The 15,555-nt window shown below is 42.5% G+C and overlaps 1 protein-coding gene across 1 annotated transcript in view; it reads right to left on the reverse strand.

Annotated features, from left to right (window-relative positions):
• The window catches only part of TNIK (TRAF2 and NCK interacting kinase), a 414,109-nt gene that overhangs the window by 20,040 nt on the left and 378,514 nt on the right, over positions 1-15,555 (reverse strand). Inside the window, exons 23-24 of the mRNA XM_065876880.1 lie at positions 6,741-6,870; positions 1,108-1,272 (exon numbers count right to left, since the gene is read on the reverse strand). Of these exons, the coding sequence (XP_065732952.1) occupies positions 1,108-1,272; positions 6,741-6,870 (295 nt within the window). The remainder of the gene's footprint in view (positions 1-1,107; positions 1,273-6,740; positions 6,871-15,555) is intronic.

Below are 15,555 nucleotides of genomic sequence, written 5' to 3' on the forward strand. Positions count from 1 at the left end.
CCACAAAGGCCCAATCTGACTTTAATGCAAGATTTCCCCTTCATGTTATGAAATCAAAACAATTTCATCCTCCATAAGGTAGGACTACCCCTCCCAAACAGAGCACTTCCCCAGACATTCTCTCCTTTGATCTTTAGAAGTCTATGAAGGAGGTGTGCAAGTATTGACATTCCCACTTAGAGCTGGGGAAGCAGCAGAATGTAGAGTAGGGTCTGACCGCACGGAGTCCTCCTTGGTACCCAAAGTCAGGCAGAAAACAACTGTCCACAGTGCACGAAACTATAACAGTGCTCTACGTTCTTTTCCTTGTGGCAAAGTTCACCTGCTCTATAGCTTTAGAATCCAAATGGTGCATCATAAAACCTCAGTGCGTGGACAACCTCAAACACAGCGTTATAAACTGCATGCATTATAAACACATGTAGGGCCTATGTGTGATTCAAAGGACTATTTACGAAACATGACCAAGCACTGTGATCTCATCCGAATGGTCAAGCTCGGTCAACGACATCTACAAGCACTTCCCGGCAGATTGTTTATTCTGGCTTTCTTTCCCCAGACTCTTTTCTGTGTAGGAAAGATAATATCCCACTTCTCCCTTTCTTGTGCGATTTGGAGTTTGGGGAGATGAACACTTTGAGAACGTACCTATTTTTATTTTTCATAAACAAATCATTTCAACCTTATTTCACCTAAGTCAAACTTAGTTTGACTAAATTAATGTAACTATGAACCTCAACTATTGGCCTTGGAATCTCTATAGGTTGAAGTTTCCTCTCCTGGTCTGGGAGATAGGAGGTCCCGGTTCTGGTCCCAGCTCTGTCACAAAACAGCTGTGTGCCTTTAGGCAAGGCACTTAACCTCTCTGAGCCTCACTATTTGCTTCTGTAAAAACAGGCTTTGGTCCAGATGCTACCTGAGAACTTTTCACTGCTCTGCTTTTAGGAGTTGGTCCATTTGATCATATGCATAAGTAGTGACACAGTAAAATAAAACCCAACCAAACACGCTTCTGGGAGCTTGGCAAAGCCTCCTTCTTGAGGGGCCCGCGGTCTCAGAACCCCCTGCCGGAGGACAGAGCTGTTGTGGCTATTGCCCAGCACCTACTTCAGTCCCAGAGTCCATCTCCTGGGGGTGGGTGGAGACGCGCCCCAGGCCCTCCGTGGGGGTCCCCGCAGGGGAATGGCTCTGCTGTACCAGGTCCGGGAGGTTGATGTGGCCGGCGAAGCCATTGCTGTCACTATGGCCAGATCGCTTCTTCTCTCCAGACGTCTGAGGGGGCACAACACATGGCGGCCGTTAGAGAGGGAAGGCAAAGGCCACAGAGCGATGTCACCCCTCACACAGCACAGCTGCGGTGGCCTGCAAACCGTCCCACTGGGGAGTGGGAAGATATTCAGATTTCTATTTTATCTAAGAAAATAAGAAAAAAGTTAAGCTTTGCTAATATTTAGCACATGGATTGACGCTGGGGCCTTATGCTCCTGCATGAAGGGCAGTCAGGGGTCACATACGATGAAGAGGTGCCCTGTGGGAAGACAGGAATGCCGCGGGTAGAGGGGCACTACGGGGGCTGTGCATTGTGTGCGTGTGTGCTGTGCCCACACACCAGGTCACATCACCAGGTTACAAAGACACAAACCCACAAAACAGAAACATCACCTAAAATATCGCTGAAAAGAAGCAGTAGGATGAGATGTAACACTAATAATTCACGCCCAGTGTACTCCAAGAAAATGCAGAGATGATTCCCAAATCACAGGGTTCTTTGTCAGTCACGAGGTCAAACCAATGATTAACTAATCATATCTGATGAGAGTTACAAAGAAAACATGGAAATGATCTAAAGATTATTTGAAAATGTGGGTTTACATTCACTATCACTAATGTCGAATCTCTCGGTAAGCAACTATGGTGGCTTGTGCCAGGAGCTGGTTAAAAAAAAAAAAAAAAGAAGTTATCATGACTGACAAAGTATCTGAAATATTGTTTATGGCATCCTTTCCCCCCCCAAAAATATTATCTCATTTATTAATTGTGGCTCAGAGACGTTAAATAAGCAGTCTAAGATCACACAGCCCAAGGTGGTGAAGGCAGCAGAGCCCGGGAGTGTGCCTGCGTTGGCTGGACGCCACTGCCTGCTCCAGAAGCTCGAATGGGCAAGCAGGGGTAGGAACCCAGTCCTCAGGCCCCGCGGCCCTTCCTCCAGAGCCATCCAGGCCCTTGAGGAATCTGTGCCCTGGGCAAAGCCTTCCTCTGAGGTTTGGGAGCGAGGGAGAGACCCTGGGCCACTAAGTCAGCTGGGTCAGCCCTCCCCTAGGGGCCAATCCCTCCCACCTCGGGTCGGGTCCTCGCACCCATCCCCAGAGCCCACCTCTCCCCTCCCTTCCCCTTCCAGGATCTCCTCCAGGCGGCCACCAGAGTCAGCATAAACCGAACTGTGGAGGGAAGCCTATAGCATTCCTTTTTAATGTCCTTTAAAGGTATTTTATAAAGTATATAATGTTAGTGCAATAGGACAAATGCATAATTTGTAAACAAATAAATACACTGTGTTACGTGGCAGTCCCTGAAATTCTTACTGATAAGGTTGCATGACCTAACACATTGTAAATCATTGCCGTGGAGAGCAAAGCCTCCTCTCGAAGATGCTAGGGACCGACATACAGAATTAAAAGAAAATCCTGCTCCCCAAAAGCCAGTGCCCATACTGTAGTCCTGGCTAGTATTGCACTTTCTGATTTCACATTTATATGACTGGCTCACTGAGGTTTCTTACAGCAGACCTGATTAAGTAACGATTCCCTCTTTGCCTTTTCTCTTTTTCATTCACTTGCCCAACATTTCTGAGTGTCTACTAAGTGTGAAGCATTTTGCTGAACATGAAGGAATCAATCAGAAGCAACGCAGACACACTCCCTGCCTTGTTTGGGGCTGGCATGGCTATAAGGCTTCGTGCTGTTTCTCTGACCACCTCACTGGCCTGGCTTCTTCCTTCCGGAGCCTGTCCTGGTCTTGCAGTTAGAGCTCTGCACCTGCCTCTGGCTGGAAGTGAAAGGAGGCACTTTTTGGGGAAAGATGAAACAGACTCCCAAGTTCCTGAAGGGGTGCATGTAATTGATGTTACTAGGAAGTTTGAGAAATAGCTGGCTAGCCTTGGCGCCCTCTGTGTTTCTGGGCATAATACTTCTGGCCCACGACTGTCCAGGAGAGGGGCATGTTCTGGACTCATTTTGTCACAGTGCTCATCTGAACATTTCATCTTCTAAATTACATTTAAGGGGTTCAGCCCTAATTTATTGTATTATCCCCTATTTTATGTGTACCGGGCAGCTTCTCCCACCTTCTTACTTCTGTTCAAATACTGAAAAGCTTTTACCATTTCCCTCCAACTTTCCATTAGCATAGATCGCACACTGTCTCTTTAGAGTTTTGTGGTCTCTCTTGTAGCAGCAGTGTTCTGCCTCAAGCCAAAAATTAATGCAGACACAGTGGTTATCAAAGAAAGACCTGAAGAGCCTCAGAAGGGAAATGGCCCAGAGAGTGAGAAACTTGAAGGGATTCAGCAGTGACCCCTGAATCTTCCCACTTCTGAGTCATCACCCTTTTGTTCATTCAACCAGCACCCTCTAGAATTAAATACCTTCCGTGTGCCATTCTGCTGGGAACACAAAGATAAATGAACAGCAGCTCTGTCCTCTATGATCTCATCAACAGAGCCCCGAAGAGCTCTACGATCTTCATGCCCTCACCAGTCCCATGGCGGTGGGCACTTGGATGTTCTGAGGATCAGTAAATGCTGGGTATCGTGCTGAACACCTTAGGTTCATCTCCTCACAATTCCACCGGGGGCTAGCTTATAGTATCCCCATTTTACAGATGGAAAAGCTTCAGTGTAAAGAATTCAATTAACCTGCCCCATGTGGCATGGGTTGTAAGTCGTGAAATCAGGGTCTGAACCAAGGCTGTCTGGAAGCAGAGCCCAGCTCTGGTGGCTGCCGTCCTATGTGGCTCCACTCTCAGCCACAGCTGATTGACTGGTCCAGGAGTGGACACCTGAGCCAAGCACGATCAGATTCCCATTGGAATTTCCAGTTAGGCCTGAGAGATACTGGTCAGCCTCTGCTGGGCAGCTGAACTGGGATGTGGTGAACGCCTTGCAATTGGGAGGGTGGGTATGGAGACGTGAGAGCACGTGCTTGAGGGGGAAGAGGAAGCTGGTGTGTGGACAGAGAGAACAAGGGAGAAAGTGGAGGAAACAGAGATGAGGGTAAGGAGAGACAGGCAGTGAGGGAGCCAGAGATCTGCACACGAGAAGCTGCCTGAGCTCCCAATCCCTTTTCAGTTTCTGGTTCCAACCCTATACAAGGTCCCAACTGGGCTTCTGCCTTTCGATTCCTTCTAGGAAACACCTCTGAATCTCTGATACCTACCCCGCCATTTTTTCTTAATTTGTTGTTAAGTGGGTTCTTTTTACTAGTACTTGTAACCGAAAGAGCCTTCGTGACGGTAAGCTAGTATCCTCGTTCAGTGGGTGGACAGACCCTGGAGAGATACCAGTTGGGCAATGAGGAAGGTGTTATGGACAGAGGCCCATGGAGTCCCAGAAGAGGCTTCAAGGAGGAAGGGAAGCTGAGCCAGACCCCCAGGGGTCTTCTGGGTGAAGAGTGGGCTGCAGTGGGGGAGGCAGAGGAGCTCTTCCAGGAGATGGGTCCCTGTGGACAAAGTGGTAGATGACAGCTGGTGTGGTGTATTCTAGAAGGAGAGTAAAGAAAGGTCCTGTGGGGCTGTAGGAGGGGGAAAGGTGGAACCATAGGGGCACGGGTGTGCACTACAAGGGGGATTGCCTCTGACAAGACCATGGGTAGGAGAGCCAGCGTGCCCCTACAGAAGCATCTGGTCTTCTCCAACAAGAAGTACGAGTTAAGTGACTCTCCTCGATGTTCATCTTGGGGAACTGAAACATAAAGAGTTTTTACTTTCTTATCCTTTTGTCATACTTTAATTTGTATTTATCTTTTTAATACACATACTTTTAATGGCTTTCAAGTCAGGCTGTTACTTTAAAAGCCCACATTTGTAAAAAGAACACTTTAGAAATTGAGAGGACAAAATGACTTTAGGGCCCGCAGTAGATCACATTCATATATGACACTGCTGAATGCAGTTTTCAAGGTGATTGACTGTGGTCATAGGGTATTGGAATGCTTTCAACAATATGGAGCCATTTGGATGTGGCTGGCAACTGAACTCCAAATGTGACTCCAAATATCCATGTCAAGGTATTGACTCTGTCCTAAAGACTCAAGCAAATTTAAAACCACATTAGAAACTGGAGTCCTTTTATTTGGAGTCAGACAGTAACTCGTTCCAGAACATTTCCCCTCATGTTTTCCCAAGTGGCAAGGTCTAGTGAGAGAAGCCCTCTCTACACTTGCACTGAAAGTATCCATTCACCGCGCTGGGAGATTTATATGCCAGCATGACACAATGTCAACTTCAGCAGCCAAGTCCATTTTTCATTTCGGGCTTCCGTGAAAGGACTCTTTAAAGTCTACTTGAAAGATTCGGCAAGGCCATAAAACGAAATTCTAGCAAGTTGCTTTGTGAACTAGTCTTCCAGTTATAGCTCTACTGCCCATTATTATTTCAAAGGCCTTATTCATCTCAAAACTACAGTTCCTTTCTTTCTAACAAAAATGAGATGCCCTCTGCCTTTTTGGAGAGCAAAGCCTGCTATTACTGTTTTCCAATCTACCCTAGCTGAGGAAGGGGAATGACAGATGATATACGTTTGTGTTTCAGAAGGAAGAGTGGGAAGCGATATCAAGTAAAAGGAGAGCTTGACGCTATGGAGAGGGTGTAAGAAAATAGGTAACATTTATTGGATGCTTAGATGCATTAACTCATTTAATCCCCTCAATCCGCTTGTGAGTCATATACTATCACTTATGAAATTTTATAGATGACAAAATTGTTGCAGGGAGAGGTCAAGTAACTTTTGCCCAATGTCACCAGACATTACTTTCCTTCCAAGAAAAGACCTGCTTGCACGGTGATGATGAAGTGAAAAAGAAGAAAAGACGGATTCTAATGTGTCCAGGCCCTTCTTATCGGCACAGATACAATGGGGAAGTGGTGCATGTTGGAGGGACAGGTGCAAGGGAATGTGTGCCCCCTGCCCCCAGATGATGTTCCTAGAGTTTAAAAAGACAAAATTCCTCAAAGTGCTCAGGTGCATTTTTAAGTACATCTTCGGATTTCTTTGTTCTTCCACCAGTACAGCTTAATAGTCTTTAATGTTAATTTAACTAGATAAGATGATATCACCATTTCTTGGAACTACCGAGCATTTTCTACATAAAATCCACAAGGATAAAACCTCGGATGGGGAGGAGAAGACATAACAAGGCCACTGATGCTATTTGGATAGACCATTCATTTCTGTTTTCCTGTGGTAGGAAACATCTGGGTTTGCCAGTCTTATATCTTCAGGCTCAAATGCTATATTCTGATTTGCATCGCTTCCACTGAAGGATCTGGACAAATGTGATTAAGGTCAGAAGGATGCAGGAAAGAAGGAAGACAATTAAAATCACTCAACCATTTAGAAACACGGGTCCTTCTCCCTCCCCCCACCGCATTCCCTAAAATACAAGCAGTAAGCGTCCTCTGTGAAAGCTCTAATATAAAAACCAATTAAGAAATGCACTTCTTCTACAGTTTTTATACCAACTTACTTCTCTTATCATCAAGGTCCCTTCTCTTGAAATACTGCTGCTGAAAGTGTCTGCGTGAGAGGTCTCCAGCCCGTGCGTGCCGACCATTCCCACATTGTACGGCTCAGCACTCCCGGGGGCTCCTGTGGGTCTGAAATGGGAAGCAACAACATTCACGACAGTGCATGTTTAGGGAACACCTGTTTCCTGTCCACAGTAATATTTTTTATTGTAGTGAAATATACACAACATGAAATTTACCATTTTAAGTGTAAAGGTCAGTGGCCTGAAGTACATTCCACTTTCACCTTTAATGCTGCACGGATGCTTGAACTGAGGTCCCACTTCTGCAGCGTCCCCTCTGGACCTACTCTCCACTCGGCAGCCAGCGTGAGCAACCGGGCTCTGCATGATCTCTAAGTCCTCCCTACCCTGTCTTTGACCAGCAGGCGCCTTGAATTTTTCACATGCTGTTCCCTCTGCCTGGAACGCTCTCTCTCACCCTGGCTCTTGGCTGGTTCCCTCTCATTTACCTGATTTCATCTCATCTGATACTTTCCCTGAGAAGCCTTCTCTCACCACCCATCAGTGCCTTATCCCACTAGCCCCTCTTCTTTCTCTTCATCCTTTTTCCTTAATAGTTTCCATTGCAATTTGTAATTCTTTATCTTTTTGACTCTTTTAACTTTTCTATTCTCTCTCATTAGAACAGATGCTTGTGAGGGCAGAATTATTGTCTCTTTGTTCATCCTTGTATACCTAGTACCCAGCATAGAGCTTGGCACAGAGTAGGAGTATAAAAAATAATCATTTCATAAGTGGGTTTTACACTATTTAGAGAGAAGAATATCAATTAAGGGCATTCTGGTATACCAGGCACCCATTAACGAGGCTGTTTAACTCAAGAGTGTCCAGTGCTTTCTAAAACCTCTGTAATCACACCACACTGTGGTATATTTATTTCCACTTTGTCTCTTGCTCTTGTGTTTAAGATACAGTGGGAGAAGGCAATAGGATCTTGACATCTCTGCCCTGAGAGCAGAGAATGAGGGTTGCTGTGGCCCTTGGCAGAGCACAGCACCGTGGGAAACTGAGGACCAGGCGGGCAACGCGGCCCACCTGCAGGACTTCAGTTTTCAATGGTGGACCTATTGTTACCCTACTGTGCAGCCAACTCTCTTGTAAAGTGGGTTTTTTTAAAAATAGGAAAGGCACCAGGGTTTGTTTCTCTCAGGTGTATTAATTACATCTTTTACCATTTTGTTCTTTTCTTTTAATGGCTTCTCATACATTAAAAAAGCATCTCTGAAGAGAAATACTATATGATATCACTTATATGTGGAATCTAAAATACGACAGAAATGAATCTATATTCGTACGAAACGGAAATAGACTCACAGACCTAGAGAAGAGACTTGTGGATGCCAAGGGGGAGGGAGTGGGGGAGGGATGGACTGGGAGTTTGGAGTTAACAGAGGCAAACTATTACATATAGAATGGATAAACAACAAGGTCCCACTATATAGCACAGGGAACTGTATTCAATATCCTGGGATAAACCATATGGAAAAGAATAGAAAAAAGAATGTATATATATGTATAACTGAGTCACTTTGCTGTACAGCAGAAATTAGCACAACATTGTAAATCAACTATACTTCAATAAAAGATAAATTTAAGAAAGTAAAAAAAAATGTACATTCCCACCAACAGTGCAAGAGGGTTACCTTTTCTCCACACCCTCTCCAGTATTTATTGTTTGTAGATTTTTTTGTTGTTGTTTGTAGATTTTTTGATGATGGCCATTCTGACTGGTGTAAGGTGACACCTTATTGTAGATTTAAAAATTTTTAAATTAAAATAAAATTTTTAAAACATCTTTACTGGAGTATAATTGCTTTACAATGGTGTGTTAGTTTCTGCTGTATAACAAAGTGAATCAGCTATATGTACACATATATCCCCATATCTCCTCCCTCCTGCGTCTCCCTCCCACCCTCCCTATCCCACCCCTCTAGGTGGTCACAAAGCACCAAGCTGATCTCCCTGTGCTATGCGGCTGCTTCCCACTACCTATCTATTTTACATTTGGTAGTGTATATAAGTCCATGCCACTCTCTCACTTTGTCTCAGCTTACCCTTCCCCCTCCCCGTGTCCTCAAGTCCATTCTCTACATCTGCCTCTTTATTCCTGTCCTGCCGCTAAGTTCTTCATAACCATTTTTTTTTTTTAGATTCCCTATATATGTGTTAGCATACGGTATTTATCTTTCTCTCTCTGACTTACTTAACTCTATGACAGACTGTAGGTGCATCCAACTCACTACAATAACTAAATTTCGTTTCTCTTTATGGCTGAGTAATATTCCATTGTATATATGTGCCACATCTTCTTTATCCATTCAACTGTCAATGGACACTTAGGTTGCTTCCATTTCCTAGCTTTTGTAAATAGAGCTGCAATGAACATTGTGGTACATGACTCTTTTTGGTTTTCTTTTCTTTTCTTTTTTTTTAAGCGGTACACGGGCCTCTCACTGTTGTGGCCTCTCCCGTTGAGAAGCACAGGCTCCAGACGCGCAGGCTCAGCGGCCATAGCTCATGGGCCCAGCCGCTCCGCGGCATGTGAGATCTTCCCAGACGGGGGCACAAACCCATGTCCCCTGCGTCGGCAGGCGGAGTCTCAACCATCGTGCCACCAGGGAAGCCCCATGACTCTTTTTGAATTATGCTTTTCTCCAGCTATATGCCCAATAGCGGGATTGCTGGATCATATGGTAGTTCTATTTTTAGTTTTTTAAGGAACCTCCATACTGTTCTCCATAGTGGCTGTATCAATTTACATTCCAACCAACAGTGCAAGAGGGTTCCCTTTTCTCCACACCCTCTCCATCATTTATTGTTAGTAGATTTTTTGATGATGGCCATTCTTACCTGTTTGAGGTGATACCTCCTTGTAGTTTTGATTTGCATTTCACTAATGATTAGTGAGGTTGAGCATCCTTTCATGTGTTTGTTGGCAATCTGTATGTCTTCTCTGGAGAAATGTCTATTTAGGTCTTCTGCCCATTATTGGATTGGGTTGTTTGTTTTTTTGATATTGAGCTGCATGTGCTCCTTGTATATTTTGGAGATTAATCCTTTGTCAGTTGCTTCATTTGCAAATATTTTCTCCCATTCTGAGGGTTGTCTTTTTGTCTTGTTTATGGTTTCCTTTGCTGTGGAAAAGCTTTGGCGTTTCATTAGGTTTGTTGTTTTTATTTCCATTTCTCTAAGAGGTGGGTCAAAAAGGATCTTGCAGTGATTGAATTGATACAGCCACTATGGAGAACAGTATGGAGGTTCCTTAAAGAACTGAAAATAGAGCTACCATATGACCCAGCAATCCAACTACTGGGCATATACCCTGAGAAAACCATAATTCAAAAAGATACATGTACCACAATGTTCATTGCAGCACTATTTACAATAGCTAGGACATGGAAGCAACCTAAGTGTCCATCGACAGATGAATGGATAAAGAAGGTGTGGCACATATATACAATGGAATATTACTTAGCCATAAAAAGAAATGAAATTGAATTATTTGTAGTGAGGTGGATGGACCTAGAGTCTGTCATACAGAGTGAAGTAAGTCAGAAAGAGAAAAACAAATACCAGGGCTTCCCTGGTGGCACAGTGGTTGAGAGTCCGCCTGCCGATGCAGGGGACACGGGTTCGTGCCCCAGTCCGGGAAGATCCCACATGCCGCGGAGCGGCTGGGCCCGTGAGCCATGGCCGCTGAGCCTGCGCGTCCGGAGCCTGTGCTCCGCAACGGGTAAGGCCACAACAGTGAGAGGCCTGCGTACCAGAAAACAAAAACAAAAACAAAAACAAATACCACATGCTAACACATATATATGGCATCTAAAAAAAAAAATGGTTATGAAGAACCTAGGGGCAGGACTGGAAGAAAGATGCAGGTGTAGAGAATGGACTTGAGGACACGGGGAGGGGGAAGGGTAAGCTGGGACAGAGTGAGAGAGTGGCATGGACATATATACGCTACCAAATGTAAAATAGATAGCTAGTGGGATAGCAGCTGCATAGCATAGGGAGATCAGTTCCGTGCTTTGTGACCACCTAGAGGGGTGGGATAGGGAGGCTGGGAGGGAGATGCAAGAGGGAGGGGATATGGGGATATATGTATACGTATAGCTGATTCACTTTGTTATACAGCAGAAACTAACACATTGTAAGGCAATTATACTCCAATAAAGATGTTAAAATAAATAAACAAATAAATTTTTTTAAAAAGTAGAAAAAAAAAAGGCATCTTCGGTTTCTTGGATCCTATCAAAGTCCAAGGACTTGATGGAATATTCAATCTAAGAAACAAGAAACACACCAGTCTTATGACATCTCTGGGACAGAGGACACCTGTCAAGGAGTTTTATCCAAAATGGAGAGGCAAAAATATGAAGAGGTGAATCCAGACAAAAAAATGTACAGGAAGACACTTACTTTGAAATTACTAAACTAGAGCAGTGGATTGAATACATTTAAGTACAGCTTAGAACTGATGTGTTTGGGAAGAAGCTCCAAAGAAGCATTTTCAGTATTTCACTGCCAGAAAGGAGCTATTAAGAGTGTTCAAGTGACACGGAAAAAGAAATTGCTGTAATGAATTCCTGGTGTATTGCTAGATTGGCAAATCAGAATAATTCTCAAAACTCTGATTTCTTCACTCATTTATTTGAAAATTTGTTTTATCTTGTATGCAGTTTATTTTTAGTTGCCTTAAGTTCTTGTTTAAGGTAAGATGCTGTAAAACAAATAAATCAGTAAATGAAGTATTTATCAAGAGCCAAAGTCTCCTAGGACAGGAGGCACTTTCCTTAATCACTCAGGCATTCTTTGCCAGTGTCAGAGGCTAGATGGACCTGGTGGCTGCCACCAGGCTAACACTGTACAATCAAGTTCTCTTTCAGAGTCTCACCTGAGTTCAAAGATTAAAGATATTTTGGCTCCATATCTGTTTTTACCCCAATGGTGTTCTGCTTCTTTTTTTAAAAATTTTATTTATTATTTTATACAGCAGGTTCTTATTAGTTATCTATTTTACACATATGAGTGTATACATGTCAATCCCAATCTCCCGATTCATCCCACCACCGCTCACCCCCTGCCACTTTCCCCCTTAGCGTCCATACGTTTGTTCTCTACATCTGTGTCTCTATTTCTGCCCTGCAAACTGGTTCATCTGTATCATTTTTCTAGGTTCCACATATATGCAATAATATATGATATTTGTTTTTCTCTGACTTACTTCACTCTGTATGAGTGAAGTTCTCTAGTTCCATCCACATCTCTACAAGTGACCCAATTTCATTCCTTTTTATGGCTGAGTAATATTCCATTGTATATATGTACCACATCCTCTTTATCCATTTGTCTGTTGATGGGCATTTAGGTTGCTTCCATGACCTGGCTGTTGTAAATAGTGCTGCAATGAACATTGGGGTACATGTGTCTTTTTGAATTATGGTTTTTCTCTGGGTATATGCCCAGTAGTGGGATTGCTGGATCATGTGGTAATTCTATTTTTAGTTCTTTAAGGAACCTCCATACTGTTCTCCATAGTGGCTGTATCAATTTACATTCCCACCAACAGTGCAAGAGGGTTCCCTTTTCTCCACACCCTCTCCAGCATTTGTTGTTTGTTGATTTTCTGATGATGCCCATTCTAAATGGTGTGAGGTGATAACTCATTGTAGTTTTGATTTGCACTTCTCTAATAAGTAGTGATGCTGAGCAGCTTTTCACGTGCTTCTTGGCCATCTGTATATGTCTTCTTTGGAGAAATGTCTATTTAGGTCTTCTGCCCATTTTTTGGATTGGGTTGTTTGTTTTTTTAATATTGAGCTGCATGAGCTGTTTATATATTTTGGAGATTAATCCTTTGTCTGTTGATTCGTTTGCAAAGATTTTCTCCCATTCTGAGGGTTGTCTTTTCGCCTTGTTTGTAGTTTCCTTTGCTTTGCAAAAGCTTTTAAATTTCATTAGGTCCCATTTGTTTACTTTTGTTTTTATTTCCATTACTCTAGGAGATGGATCAAAAAAGATCTTGCTGTGATTTATGTCAAAAGTCTTCTCCCTATATTTTCCTCTAAGAGTTTTATAGTGTGGTGTTCTGATTCTGTCCAAACATTTAAATCAGAAATATCTCCACATGGATGAATTTTCATGAAAAAGGTATTTCCTAGAGCTCTTTCCAATCCGACAATTCCTTAATTAATTTTCTATATATCTCAGTTAAATTCTTCCCCAATTTTTGCATTTTCATCATAATTTTGCTAAAATTACCATCACTGGTTCCAATCCTTTTCTATGTGAATGTTATAGCAAAAATTTCATACACCAGTCAGCTTTTCTGTCCATATCATCTTTCAAAGGCTCTGTGTTCACTACTTCTACCAGATCCAATTTTAAAGGTGTAAATTTTATTAAGATTTGATTCACTGTCAATTTTTAATCAATAGGGTTAGTGTTAACCACTGCCAGTTTTACATTTCGCTGAATATTTTTCTGAGACTATTTTTTTCTGAGTCAATTTTATACTTTCAATTTTATGAGCCAGAACTGCTTCATTTATGATAAATTTTTATGGTGATCATTTTGGGCTGTTTTGAGTTTTATTCTACATTATTTCTACTAGTAATATTCCACATAGATTGACTAAAAGATGATAATCTATATTCCTTCCTTTGTCAATTTTCTTCTAAAATAGTGAGCAATTCCTCTTACTTTAAGGTTGTTCTATTGTGCAGGATTTGTCTGTTGTATTGTGAATCTTCTGTATATACCTGCTCATTCTGTGTACCTTGTGTACCTGTGTACTGCTCACACCACTAATTTTTCAGCTACCATGTCGTCTGATATAAGGTAATGGCTTTTGATGATGGAAAATTCCCTAAATTTTTGCGTGCTCCAAAGTACTCCTCTACACATTTCTTTTAAAAGGCAAACTGCAGCCCACAGTTCATGTTTCAGAGACTGCAGAACATTTTTAAATCGTAAAAGGAGACATCTTGCTGTGTCTGTTGTTGTTGATCTCTTTCTTCTGTCCTTCTTACTCCCGTGGTTGTTCTTTCATCCTCTGCCTCTGTATGTTTCCTTTATGGCTCCAAGCTCCCAACTCTGCCACGTCAATCTTCATCAACCCCTTAGAAATTCTTTCGTGCATTCATTCATTCATTTACTGGTTAAAAGTTCGTTATGTGATATACAGTGTACCAGACGCTAGAATAAATATCTGAAAAATAAGACATAACCCTAAACTTCCAGAGGATTATAATCTAATGGAGGTTGAGAGACTAATAAGGTACATAAAGTGATTGGCAAAAGACAGAAAAATTAGTTTAGCAATGCAGTATTTCTAACTCAGTAAGAAGGCTTAAATAGAAGAGCAGAGGACCAATGTCAGTTCGAAGTTATTCCTCTCCTTCTCCTTCCTGTGTTTTCACAATCCTTCTCTCTTTACTGTCTCCTTCTTCCAATCAATAAACAAGATAAGGTCTCTCCTGCCTCCCATTTCATTAAAACATCTCTCTTGACCCTAATTCTGTATTTACCACCCACACTTACATTGCTCTTTCCTTAAAATTCTCCTTGCAAAGTTCTCCAGTTTACTCCTTAACACACTCTGGTTCACTCCCCACATGACTACTTCTCATACTTGACTTCAAGCACCTTACGGAAACCCCCTAAGTCATTTCTAAGCTCTCAGCTTCAATGATTGCTCTTTGACATGGTGTTTGGTCTCTTGCCTGTGCCTGGTATGACAGATCACTCTGCCCCATTCTTCTGTACTCCTCTGGATTTTGAGACAACTTTCCCCTGGTTTTCCTTTTATCCCTTTGTTCTCTGTTTTCTTCATAAGCTCCTCTTAAATGCTACTGGTCCCCAGGATTCTGCTTCACTCTATATAACCTCTGTACAGTGTTACTAACAGGGAAAACTGCGGGGGAGGGGAAAGGGGGTGGGAGTCGGTGGAGGGAGTAACATGGGAACTCTATACTATCTGCTCAATTTTTCTGTAACTCTAAAACTGTTCTAAAGAATACAGTTTATTAATAATAATTTTAAAAGGCAATGGTTTAAAAACGCTAAGGCTAAAACAACTATAACATTTTATAGTTAAAATAATCCTTTGTTCTAAAAATTATTTTTCTGATATAGAGTCTGGGTAGGAAGAATCAGTTGTCTGAATTTCTATAAAGACTGTGAAAAACAAAACACATCAACTAATTAGAAAGAAAACTATAGAAAATTTACTGTAATTAGGTCACATGTTTAGAACAATAATCTCTAACTGGATTTGTCAAAGTGTTCCTGCAGGTATTGATTTAATTCAATTCAATATACATTTATCGAACACCTGCTACATGAAAGGCCCTTGGTTTGGCACTGGGTAGTGGATATAAAAGCTGAAGAAGACACGGTTCCTGAAACTACAGAGATTAGCATCTGGAAGAGCATAAGAAACAACGCAAATACTCAAATGCACGGCAGATGTAAGCGAGAATGTGGGACGGAGGGAGAGGAGGTCATTCCAAGAAAAGACAACATTGGAAAAGTGCAAGGCATTCGGAAAGAATAATGAGAAGGTCAGTTCGGCTGGAGCATATGCTGTGACAGTCATGGGGCCTAGGAATGAAAAGAGTTGTAGAGCACTAGGGATACAGCACGACCACAGACACACTTCTACAGCACGACTCAGACCAAAGACTGAACCAACGGACAGGACGGCTGAGAGGACGGCAGGCAAGAGGCGGCGTGGGCACGACGATAGCCT

This window comes from Phocoena phocoena, chromosome 4 (genome assembly GCF_963924675.1).
Source record: "Phocoena phocoena chromosome 4, mPhoPho1.1, whole genome shotgun sequence".
Taxonomy (NCBI): Eukaryota; Metazoa; Chordata; class Mammalia; order Artiodactyla; family Phocoenidae; genus Phocoena; species Phocoena phocoena.